The sequence below is a fragment of the Pteropus medius genome, unplaced genomic scaffold (genome assembly GCF_902729225.1).
Source record: "Pteropus medius unplaced genomic scaffold, Ma_sr-lr_union100, whole genome shotgun sequence".
Lineage (NCBI taxonomy): Eukaryota > Metazoa > Chordata > Mammalia > Chiroptera > Pteropodidae > Pteropus > Pteropus medius.
Genome location: NW_024351073.1, coordinates 4,231,928 through 4,244,944, shown reverse-complemented (window position 1 = coordinate 4,244,944; position 13,017 = coordinate 4,231,928). Strand labels below are relative to the sequence as shown.

The following is a 13,017-nucleotide window of genomic DNA, read 5'->3' as shown; positions in this document are numbered from 1 at the left end:
AGAAGTTATAGAGAGAGATTCAAAGTAATTTGTGTAGTGCTCATTCCCTACCCCTCGCTGCCTTCCCTCTGAGTTTTTGGCCTTCTTACTCTTCCTTCCTTCTGAAGGTCCCAGTGTGCCCCTGCTCCAGCCGTGGGCAGCTGCTTTAGGACATAAGAGCCCATTTTTCAGTTGGTAAATATGAAGGATATTGTATTTTTAGAGTTTCACTTTCTTATTAAAAAGAAAATCACCCGATATCCATATGAATACAGCACGTGTTAGAGCTCATCCTTGATTTCTTTGTAAGTTTGTTCATCTCGAAATTCTAGGAGGGTTGAAAACAGGTGGCTTTCATTAGATGAGAGTTTGGGAAGCCCATTGTGGAGAAGGAGCACATATAAAATAAAGTAAAAATTGAAACAGAACAATATTCTTGAATCAGCAACTGCCATCCTCCCTTTTCTGTTCTTTCTGGGCCCAGTCCAGTGGCCCTAGAAGAATAATGAAACACCGTAAGGACGAGGAGAAAGACAATTCATAACAGACGACTTCTTCTTTAGATTTCATGTTTCAAAACCAAAGACAGGAAGTATTGGGGTAAGTATACTGAGACGCACTAATGTATAAGACGTAAGTTTTTAGCAGATGGGAAAATGAAATCTATGCAAGTAATAGAGCCTTGGGAACTTGACATTGTTTGTATGTTATTCTTTAATAGTTGGCTGAATACATATTTCAATTATCCAAGAAACTATACTAAATATTATACCGAAAAAAAAACTAATTTAAATATAGACATAGAGTTCTACAAATATGTTTATTAAACACTCCTTCCTTACCCTAACCCCAAAAAACAATGAATTTGGTGTATATTTGTTGTATACCAAAAAACTGATTACCAAAAGACTGTCTGTATAAATAAAGAGGTAAATGCATATTTACTTATTTGCATCAAGGGACTCTCTTCCTTTCCTGTCTTTTCAAAGTGACCGCTACCTAAAATACCCAGGTATTTGAAGCAAAGTCTTAATCTTTTACATTCTGGAAAACATCTTATTTAATCTCGTGTAGAAGCTTAGCTCATTGTGAACATGTAAGAGGTTTACAGAAATGATTGATTGATTGCTTTCTTGATGACTGGTTATTGCTGGGTTGATTCTAAGAAAGGAAAATAAGACTTACACGTCCATAGCCAGCAAGTATTCACATCCATTAGAACATGCTTTGGACTGTTTTTCTAGGAATGGTGAGGAATTTGATCTATCTGATTGATCAGCTCTCCAGCTAGCCCTTCTATGACCAGTATTCCCCACTTTCCTTTACGGTAGGGAATGCTGAGGAGCATGTCAGAAATTTGCCACAGTTACCTATTCCATGTTTTCCTCCAGCCAGCTGGCTCATCTCAACATTGAACTCAAATGCAGGAAAGGTGCAGAAAGCTAGCATGGGTAACAAGAAGTCTTATAGACTTCTAGTTTGTCTATAAGAAAAGAGGTATATTAGAAAGGGCACTCTTTTGAGAGTATAGGTTCAAATCCTGCCACTGCCATTTACTAGCTGTGTAACACTGAGCAAGTTAAACTTAATTTCTCTGGCCTCTTGTATTTTCACCTTTAAAATGATATCAAAAATATACAACGTACAATTGTCATGAAATTAGATGAATATGTGCTATTAATTGGAGGTAGGATTGAGTGAATGAACTAGCACAAAAGTCAACTCAAAATATACAAAACATATAAACATACAAACATGTCATTGTGATTGAAAGGCGGCCAATCACAGTACTTGTAGCAATGTGCAATGTGTCAGAGATTTTCCAGAGTAACTCTTTTATCATGTTTTCATGATAAAGATATCAGGGTGCCTTAAATGGGACTGGTTTAGCTAAGCTCAGATCGAATGAACAAAAAGAGACCAGTCAAGATCATTATCTTTACTACTTGCTCTGGAATGTATTTCTCAAATATGTATTTACATGAATGCATAGTTGTTGTAGCTCACTCCCACAAATACCTACATACCCCAGTGATCTCCTATCTCCCCTTGGCCCCAGTGCCCTTTTCGTCCAGATATTTTCCAGTGACAAGGCTCAATGCAAAATTTTCCTTTCCCAAGCATTTAGGGCACTCCCTGCAAAAGTTCCCTTTCCTACAAAGTGAGGGCCTACCCTGGCCCCCAGACACTCTGACATTTGTGTGTAGTCTCTGCTGTAGAGCTTTATCTTGAATTTTGTGAGGCTGGGGAAAGGAGATGGTCACAGTTTGTGGAAGGGAGAGGACATCCTGCTCATATGGGATTTTGTCTTCCAGAGCTCTCTCTCCATTTTCCTGGTTCCATCGATATCAAGGCCATTCTCTTTCAGGCCTGGTGTGTGACAGATTATTCACATCTGTCCTGCTGTGTCCCTGATGACTGTGTATGCTCTGCTAGTTTTATAAGCCTAAGAGAAAAGGAGATTGATTAGAACTGGAAGGAGGGAGGAGGAGGATGCTGGAATACCGGAAACAGAGGTGGACGAGCAGCCCTGTGTGGGACACCAGACCCCTTCTAGGGAGAAAACCTACATGGAGGATTGGTTAATGAAGATACTCGATATACACACACCCCTTCTTTGGCTGAAATAATAGCAGCTGTTGCTTTTTCTTTCAAAGGAAAAGGCCAATATATAGAGATTGGTGAGGCCTCTCATTTGACTATTGAGTCTCCCTCTGGAGTCATTGCAAAAAAAAAGTGCCTCAATGGTTGCCTTCAGCTATTTTGGAATTAGAAAATACAAAGAAAATACTTCATAATGGTTTTTATTTTAAAAATTAAACAAACAAAACACCTGTAAACTTTGTTTCTTAGGTTGATCGCCCTACAGCTGTGGATTCTGGGATAACTCCCCCCATCCCTCTCCCCTTGGGGAAGGAAAGCTAAGCCCCCTCCTTCGTTTGGCACTTTGGTTCCAGTGCTCTGCCTTGACTACTTAGTGCTCTCTCGGAATAGCTATAGGTCGACAATAGTGGGCAGAAGCGTCAGAGAAGAGTTGACGTGAGAATGGACCAGCACTACAGAATAGAAGGCAAAACGGAAAGAAAGAATCTCTGAGGAAAAAAATACCCCTGCCTAGTACCCCCCAGCAGAGATTCCCAGCCTACTGGGCCCATACAACTCACCAGCTGAAGAACTGCAGTCTTCAGGGGTGACAAACTCCGGCAATGAAGGGAAAGAGAGTGGGCCCCTTCTGAAAGAAATTATTTCAAGCACAGGAAAGCCAACATATTTTCAAGATGTGATTCAGACCTGAAAATGAAAATTGGAGATGGGACACTTTGAAAACAGATTAGATCATTTTTAACGTTGGCAAAGTGTTGAAGTGGCGCCATCCCGGTAAATGGATACTTAAACTTGGGTTTTAAGAAACCCAAGGCAAGGATAAAAGCAGCCAAATTAATGCATCAAAGGCAAAGTTGGCCTCCCCATTTATGGGAGCCGCAATTGGTCTTCTCAGGGGCAGAAAGTACACTAAACTTAGTCACATAAGATCTGGGTTCAAGTTCCCATTGCATTTTACTTGGTGTTAACTAAGGCCTTAGAGAGTTACCTAATTGTTTTTTAATCTACCTTATAGGTTGTACTTAAAAATAAGAACATATCAGATACTAAGTAAGTGCTTATTATGAAAATTATAAATGATATGGTTCAAATATAAGTGAAATTATAAATTGAAGGTCATGGCTTCAATTCCCAAATAAGCTTATTATCACTGTATTAAGATTTTGGGGCAAAGCCAGCCAGTTTTCTGACACTCACGGACACTATTTTTTCAATACTTTACCTTACTCTAAATGTGTCGGTACGAACAGGGTTAATACTTAAATGTTAAACCACTATTAGAATCTGATACTGATCATTGAAATACAATAAACTCTTTGATATATTTATAGAAGCACAATTTTAAATAGTAAAGAAAATAGTCCAATTAACCAAAATTGGATTACACTATAATTGGATTTTACTGTTTTAGTATGATGGGAGAGGGGAAAGCAGGAAGAAAAGTTGGGAGATAGCTAATGAACCAGAAAAGTCCATGTTATTATAATCTTATCTTTTAAGAGTTTTGTGTCATTTCCATTTTTCTCCATCTCAAGAAGCATCGAGATATGTTCTGTTTGCTAGAGCAATTAGGAAAATCTTAAAAGGCAAGCCTCCTTTCCTACCTAGGATAATAGCTTGCCTGAGGTAAACTTTGAAAATGTCCTAAAAATGAGAAGAATGTTATAATGAAATGAGGTACTCTGGGCCTGTGGGACAAGAGGTGGAGGAAGGCAGGGTGCAGAAATGAGAAAAACCCCATCACAATAATTTTTTTAAAGTTTTGAGTAGATAAGATGAAATGAAACAGCAGAGAAACTATTTGAGAATTTTGGCCTTATAACCCAATGTCTACTTTAAATGGAAATTGGAGATAAATCAGTAAGTGATGGGAATAATAGCTTAAATTTTACATAAAAACATGAAAAAAGACTCCCAAGTGTATATGAAAAATAATAATTCTTTTGAAAGGATTTAGTGGCAGTTAATCTGTGTGAGTCACCACAGCACTTAAATTTGAGATTATCCTGCCAGAAATTTTTTTAAAGTTCTAGCTTTTCATCTACACACATACACACACACCCCTCATTATTCACACTAATACCTTCTCCAACTAGTAGTAACATAGGAAAAAATTTGGTTGCCCTTTTACATCATTAGAGAGACATGTGAAATCAACTCTTGAAGCAGAAAATAGGTGATCACACGTTTGCTGACGTAGCTGATGCTTAGCCATTCTGTGGGTTTTTCCCTTCATCTTTTGCGATGCCCTGATTAAATTTGGTGCCAAGTTCTCATAGCATGTACAAAATCCCATTGCTGGGTGGGATGAGGGTAGGGGAGTGCAGAAGGAAATACTGTTCCCATTACCTTCCACTGGAGAATTCCCTGGACTGACTTTTTGAAAATCTGCTTCTGTTTGCCTTCACCAGGAATGGCGGCCCTAGATAGTAAGGCATCAGGGAAGATGGGAATGCGAGCTGTAGTTTATTACATGACTACAACCATCATTGCCGTGGTGATTGGCATAATCATTGTCATCATCATCCATCCTGGGAAGGGCACGAAGGAAAACATGTACAGAGAAGGCAAAATTGTACAAGTGACAGCTGCAGACGCCTTCCTGGACTTGATCAGGTATGTCCTTGCAAGCCCATCCCTTTTGATACATTTCAACCACCCAACCCCTCTTATTTTGGGGAGCTAATAAAACCCTGACAGATATGTCCAACTGAACCAACCTTGCAGGGCTTGACGTGAGGATTACATCTTTACTTTTTTCTAACAGAAATTAAAGTAAGGATTCATTATTTGATCTTATGTGAAAGAGTAAAGAAGAGCAAGGACATGGATTTTGAGAGCCCTGTTTTTAGGATTCAGAATCTGATCACTCAGTTCTCCTTTCAACTGGGTAGCTCACCTTGCAATATTAATAATTTTTAACTTACTTTTCTCATGTCTTGCTTTTTAAAGCTAGTTTTTATTCAGGTATAGCCTGAATAAATTAAAAGAGTCCTTTTAATTTAGAACTTGTGATATGTATTGTCATCCATTATACACAATTTCTTCCCAGAAGGGACCGTAGAGGTCATTTGGTCACACCCTTTTCAAGGTCTTTTTTTTTTTGGTATTATTTATGAATAAAGGAGTTGTTGGATTAATAAAAAAAAAAAAAGATTAAAAGACGGCTTCTTTAGCATCGTTTTATGTACAAACCATATACTGAGTACAAATGAGTCTTATCTAAGACTTGAAACAGACTTGATAGAGTCGGCCTTATACAGAACTTGATCTTGAAACCTTCCTGCTTGCTCTCTCTACACACCTGCTCTTGCATCAGTCAGGTCCAAGCAGGAAGCGAGAAGCACATTACATTTTCAAAAGGATCATTGAAAAAGGCTTGCAAAGGTATAAGCAGGGTTAAGGGAAACTACAAGAGATGGTGAGGCACCAGGGGAATAAGAGCAATCGGAAAGTGTTGTATTCACTACCCCCTAGCTCTGAGGGGCAAAAGAATGAGCTGTTACTAGAACTCAGGAAGAGCTGTGGCCTAGGGAAAGGGCCCTCAGGTGGGGAGGGAAGGAGCTGCTATTCAACCTGTCAAAGATGAGCTGCAAAAATATACACATCCACTTCTCTCTTTCACCACCCTGTGATCTTTCAGAATGTCTCACTGGACAAACCAAGCAGGAAGCCAAAAGACAAGACAACTCACATGCTACAAACCAAGGGGTCAGCCTCTCAGGGCACAAAGCAGAATGGAGAGTGGATCTAGAAGGGCAAGTGGAAGTTATCCCTGCACAAGCCTCTAGGTTCCCCACCTGCTTAGCATTCCCACACACACCGTGTAGCCCTATCCAGTCTCTCATCCCAAAACCTTCCTTACAACTTCCTCGCAAAGTGGCTGGTTTGCCAGTCCTAAATAACTACCCTAAAGGGATCCCCATTGATCATCTGAAAGACGCTCCTTCTAGGGACTTGATTTCACATGCCATCTCAATGACTGGGTCTGTGGCAGGTAGATTCAAGAGAGATTTGGGGAACACAGGATCTCTTCTGCAGCACCTTTCCATTCCTGCCATGGGTTCCTTCGTACCATCTACATGGAAGCACAACTCAGTTTCACAAAGCCTCTTTTTGAAAGCCTTTTTCAGGAAGTTAATCACATGATCTGAAAGTAAAAAGCTACCCTACAAAATTTCATGTCAAGTTGTCACCCTATAACTATGTTTTTATTTAGTTCATACAGTTAATTAAGGCTTTTCACCATTTTTTCATTAACTTTATTTATGAATAAAGTTAGTTGGATTAGGGGTATTTTATTATTTTCTATTTCTCTGTGACTTCTGTTTATTGTTTAAAGAATTGAGATCTTGTCATTCCCAGGCTTGTTGATCCATCAGAGCACCATGTTTGTCTCTTCCCTTCCTTGCTTCAGTCACAAGGGTATGACTAACCTGTCCCCATCCAGTCACTTGGCTTAAGCATTTATCCTGCAACCTCCTGAACTCACATTTCTATCACGGTTTATAGAAACAGACCCATAGAGCACAAATAGGAAGGAAAAAGGAAACAGGACGGTCTAGGCGGTAGGAAGAGACAAGAATTTATAACCTTTAAATATGACTTTAATAATTTACAATTGCTAAAATCTCAGGCTCTACAACTGCCCAGATCATGTCTCCTTCTCCCACAGTCTTCAATCTTAAAGCTCTTATGAAATCCAGTTTCCTCTTTAACAGATAAGTCAACTGAGACCTAAATGGGTGCTGTGACTTGGCCAAGGTCACACATCTGGTTAGAGACTCCCCAGCTAGAGTGTTGCTCCTTCTCCTCCCCACACCATACACTGAAGCACTGCTCTGAGGAAGTGACAGACCTTGCCACATAGACCTCAAGGTCAAATTTTGTGGTTCATCTTCTCATTAGGAGAGCCTGAGAAGCTCCAACAATAGAATGTCGATATTCCATCCCCCAGAGAGCCTTTGGGGGGACTTTGTGGAGATCAAAATTCTACAGTCCAACCATGACTTTTAGTTTAAAATATTTGGTCCCTAGACACATGGCACAATACCAAAATAGCCATTATGGAATAATATCTCAATGAACCAGAATTCTTTTGGCAAAAGGCATTTCCATTCTCACTTTGATTCTAGCGAGGAGCAAAGTTTTGATGATATAATATCTGAACAAAGAATCTCATTGTCTGACAAGAGGACAGATGAGTTAAATTTGGGACTTTCTTGAAAAATGTGAATTATATGGGCTATACTTAAGGATGACCATATGTCCCCTTTTAAGTCATAAAATGCACCAAAATCTTTCTTTTTCCATTTTCTGTTTAGTTCAATACAGCCTTTACTTTAGACACAATGAAAAAATATTTAAGGAGCTAACATATTATTTGGGAAATTTTTCAAGTGACTATTACTTTCTTTGCAGGAATATGTTCCCTCCAAATCTGGTGGAAGCCTGCTTTAAACAGGTAAACACTCTACGGCTACTGAGTCACCTTTGAAATTCTTCTTTGGCATACCAACAAAGTGGGACTCTGTTTTAATTTTATTTTATTTTATGTCCATTTCTCTGCAATAATAAACACTTCTCAACCAGATGGAAAGCATTATGATTTTCTGATGAATTTAGGGGGCAGAGGTGGATCTTACCTTATACTGAAGGCTTATTAGTTGCCAGATACTGCATGTCTTGCATACAAATAGCTCACTGAATCTCTGTTAATTGCTAAGAAGGCTAATCAGGAGACTCTCTCTCTCTCTCTCTCTCCCCTCCGCCCCTATACCCCACACATGAAAGCCCACCAAGCAGGCAAACTCCAATATAAAATATATTTACAAACTGTTTTAAAGATTAGGAAAATTATTCAAGTTCTGGATTTAATTTTAAAAATTCAATAGGCTCTTTTTAGAAAGTCTGGAGTCAGGTCTTACGGATCCTAAAGGAGTAACCATATCAGAAAGAAATGGCATCTTCACTTATTGAATGCCTACTTTGTGCCAAGCACTAATGTTATATTTAGTCTTCACATAAATATGATGAGTATCATTATCTTCATTTTATTGATGAGGCAATGCATCTATAATAACTCCAAGGGATTGTGTAACAGGCACAAGATCTCGCAATTAGTGAATGGCAGACTCAGGTTTAAATCCATTGTTTTAACTCCAAATTCTAGCCTCTTTCTGCTTTCTAGAAAGGGATATCCTGGGTGAAGAGACACCTACCTGGAGGCTATAGTGAGGTCCAATTCCTTTTAGCTCCCCCATATCCAAGCAACTTTTAGATCTGTGTTTTGAATAAAAATTTATTTTACTATTAGGGAATAAAGTTAGATTAGGAAAGTCCATAATAACCTCGTTTGAATCAAAAAGCTTTGTTGCCCAAATATTAAAAGGAAAATAATTAGACTTTCTGAGTTCAATAACCGTTCCCAAACGTTTTTCCAGATAGTGTCATTTTTACCCTTGTTATAATTCCCTAATCCTTCTGATTAGAATCTGTAAAACAAACAAAACAAACCCCTGACCTTTTGGAGGACCAAGTTTTACATATATGTCACCCTTGTTTTTTCCTCTTTAAAATTTTTGTTGACTATTTTTAATAGGTAATATATGCATACACTTTTTCTAACAGAACCTTTTCTTTAAAAAAAATTTTTTTAAGCCTAACAGGCCAAAATCTAACTTTCTTTATTCAAAAACAATTAGAACCGCAAATGATAAACCCTTTTCAGTCTGACCAGCAAACCCCAGCACCATGGAGCTTGCCATTCCCGTTAGTCAGCTGGCAACGGTGACATCGCAAATGCTGATTTATAGCAGCACTGGGAAAAGTGCTGACTCATGCTGATTTATTATATTTGGTTTTGGATTGTGTTTACAGGACTTTGAAGGGGAAGCAAATGTATTTTCCCAGATCTATTTGTTTTAGACCAGAATGCAAACAAGTTTACAGTTTCTGTATAGGCTACCAACTGTCTAAGGAGAAAGAGTTAGAGATATAGGAAGGCTATTTGGGATTGAAAAGCTACCCTAGACAATCCATAAAATGCATAAACACCCCAATTAAATAGATATTTGAGAGTTGATTGGACTAGGAAACAAAGAGGGACCAGTTTTTTGTTACTTGAAATTACCAGCAGTACCACTGATTGTTCAGGGATGTGTACACAGGATTGACAGCTGGCCATGTCCTTGTTTGGGATCAATGGTTTCCCATTGGACAAGAAGGTCACCCACTTATTCTTGGTAAGGAAATGGCCTAGAATTCATGTACAGCTGTGCTTTCTTCCCCTAGGCTCTAGATCCAGTCAACATTCCATATATTTATTACTCTCTTTGATGCTTTTTTTTTTACTGCCAACATGAGTTCCAGGAATTCTACCATCATTAAAATTATAAAGGGATGGGTTTAATTGTTTCATTTGGCCTCAGTAATATACTCAGCATCTCCTGTCTGGGACATCTATGTAGAATCTATGGGGAAAAGACCATCACTTGAATAAGAAGAGAAATTCTACTATGGGCCTGAGAAGTGGGGTGTCATCATCAACTATTAATCAAGCACCTATTCTTAAGAATTGATACTATCAGGAATGCCTTGAAGACTGTTGTTTCGAGATTTAAATTTTTTAATATCCCCTGAAGTCTCCAACTAAGTCTAGTCCCTGAAAGGCTTTGTTATTGAGCACCACTAGCCAACATTAAAGTATTTATAATACTTTAAAATTTATAAGATGTTCTTGTATATTCTGTTTTATCTGATCATTACAACAACACTGTGAAGTAGAACTAGCACAGTTATCCCTGTTTCATAGCTGTGGAATATGAACAAAAGGATGTTATGTGATTTGTCCATAATCCCATAGCATGATCCCATAGAGAGTAAAGGGACTATTATGAATATTTGGATTCATAGTTTTTTAAAAGCCTGTTATAATCATTTTATTATGGTTTCAGAAGAAAGTAAAAGCACATGTATATGTTTAGTCCAATATTTTCAACCAGATATCACTTTCCTGTTATGATTGATTATGTACTTGAGTGTGTGTGTGTGTGTGTGTGTGTGTGTCTGTGTGCGCGCGTGCACACGCTAAGGAAATAGTAGGTGCTTGTCATAGATTAGATAGATGATAGATGATAGGTAATAAATAAATACTTTCTACAATACTATTCTTTGAATGCAAAGTAATATATATCATTATTGAAAATTTGGATGACAGAAAAGTACAAAGAAGAAAAAAAGATCACCTTTAATTTCTGTTGTACCTTTTCTTTTTTAAGTTTAAAACCAACTATGAGAAGAGAAGCTTTAAAGTCCCCATCCAGTCCAATGAAACACTGGTGGGTGCTGTGATAAACAATGTGTCAGAGGCCATGGAGACTCTTTCAAGGATCACAGAGGAGTTGGTCCCAGTTCCAGGGTCTGTGAATGGGGTCAATGCCCTGGGACTGGTCGTCTTCTCCATGTGCTTTGGTTTTGTGATCGGAAACATGAAGGAGCAGGGACAAGCCCTGAGAGAGTTCTTTGATTCTCTTAATGAAGCCATCATGAGATTGGTAGCAGTGATAATGTGGTATGTATTTCCGTTTGCTATATATATGTGTGGTTTTAAAAGTCTGAATTATGGTAATTTCTGATACTATATCTGATGTTTATTGCCTTCAACATGTGTCTGTACTTAAGAAAATGCCACCAGGCAGGACGGCCAATTGCAATTCTGCTAAGCACAAGAAAATCAATGACTTTCTGGGCTTGTAGAGGCCTTGACTCTATCTGCAAGCCTCTCAATAAGTTTGCTTCCTTGTTCTTGAAAGATGTCAACTCCTTTACCACCATTTTATATCTATTTAGTTATTCATTCAATGTATATTTATGGACTATCTACTATATATCAAGCATATATACTATAATTCCAGGCACCGCGAATATAGCAATGAAGAAAACATACAAGAATATCTTGGATCTTAACATTCTTTTCAGAAAGACAAAATAAACAAACAAATCAATCACACATATGCTTCAGTCACAGGTGCTGTGAAAAAAATAATAAAACAGCAGGTTTAATTTTATATGATGTGATAAAAAGTGACTGGGGAAAAGGCATAAAATTTGCCTTGGAAAGGACTCTGAGGAGGTAACAATGTTTGCTAAGATCCGAATGGCCAGGCGCCAGCCATACACAGTACCAGGACAAGAGCATTTCCAGTAGCAGGAAAAGCGAATGTAGAAGCCCCTAGAGCACCAGAAAAACAGATCTCCCCTCCTCTGTTTCAGCCCTAAGGAAGAAATTAAATGGCGGATCTACTGCATGCCTGAAGGACTCGTGGGAAGTATTATAGAATGCCAAGCCACAATTTATAACCAAACTTCTTCAAATAAAGTTGAGAGCAGGAGACAAAGGAAGACTAAATCCAAGGAGGAACATTGACCTTGGAAAGTAAATTCTCCCCAGCAGAGAGAGAACACTTTGATTGGTTTAGCATCATGTGGGTGTTGCTTACCCTTTATCTTTAATTTTTAATCCAGACTCCTACTTGGCACCTGAGGCAGGAAGGCATCCATTTCTAAGAAAAATACTCACCAACATGATTAAAAATATTCTTTGTCTTTATCGCCACAAAAGCCCAGAGAAATTCATTTTTCAGGAGTTCGTACAAGATGGATATGAACTTGGGCACAAAGATGGATCAGAATGTGGTCTCCACAGGGGCCCCCAAATGAAATCCTGGGGCCCTCCTTTGAAATCCTGGCAGGACTGAAAGTGGACATTCATCTTCATATTATTAAAATGCCTCCACCTTTCACCTCTTTTATGAAAGAAGCCCATTCAAGGCTGCTGAATGAACCTCACATGTAGCTTTTCTAAGCTGTACATTTTGCCTGCACATTCAACACTGAGTTATTACATTTCTGAAAACAGGTACTCTTATAATTTCCTGGCCTGTGTTATTAAAAGACTTTTAAAAGAAACATTGTATTTTTCTGTTTGAAATAAGTTCTCTACAGTTCCCAGCAGACCTTTCTTTTTAAGGGGATTGGCCTCTCTGTTTTTAGTAATGTGAGTTTGGTTGTGGTTTACTGCACAGAGCAGACAGAAGAAGCTGAATGCCGGGCGGTAGGGCCTTGAAGCAACCAGGGTTGTTTCAATATGTGCAAGTCATTTTGTGTCTCAGTTGTTCATTCTTGCCAAGTCCACAGTAGAAAGACCGCAAATGGCAATAGCACCCTGAAGGTGATAATTACTTACTTAGAACATCTATAACCTGATTGTGGTAGTACATACATGCATATTTTTTATTAATTTTAATAGCTTGAATTTAATTTATGGCTACCTTCTATTTATGGCAAATGGTAATAGTTTTCCATTTGCACTGTAACATAAAATTTCCTCTTAGAGTAAATTTACTTAAGTGAAAGAGTTGATTTGAAGACTAA

At 38.3% G+C, this 13,017-nt stretch overlaps 1 protein-coding gene across 3 annotated transcripts in view; it reads left to right on the top strand.

Moving 5' to 3' along the window:
- The window catches only part of SLC1A3 (solute carrier family 1 member 3), an 80,903-nt gene that overhangs the window by 59,348 nt on the left and 8,538 nt on the right, over nucleotides 1-13,017 (top strand). For 2 of the 3 annotated variants that reach the window (XM_039842643.1, XM_039842645.1), the window contains 3 exons: nucleotides 4,995-5,199; nucleotides 8,005-8,047; nucleotides 10,863-11,155. In XM_039842643.1, coding sequence (XP_039698577.1) covers nucleotides 4,995-5,199; nucleotides 8,005-8,047; nucleotides 10,863-11,155 — 541 coding nt within the window. Of the gene's footprint in view, nucleotides 1-523; nucleotides 580-4,994; nucleotides 5,200-8,004; nucleotides 8,048-10,862; nucleotides 11,156-13,017 lie in introns of those variants that run through there. The other variant, XM_039842646.1, reaches the window with a different exon arrangement.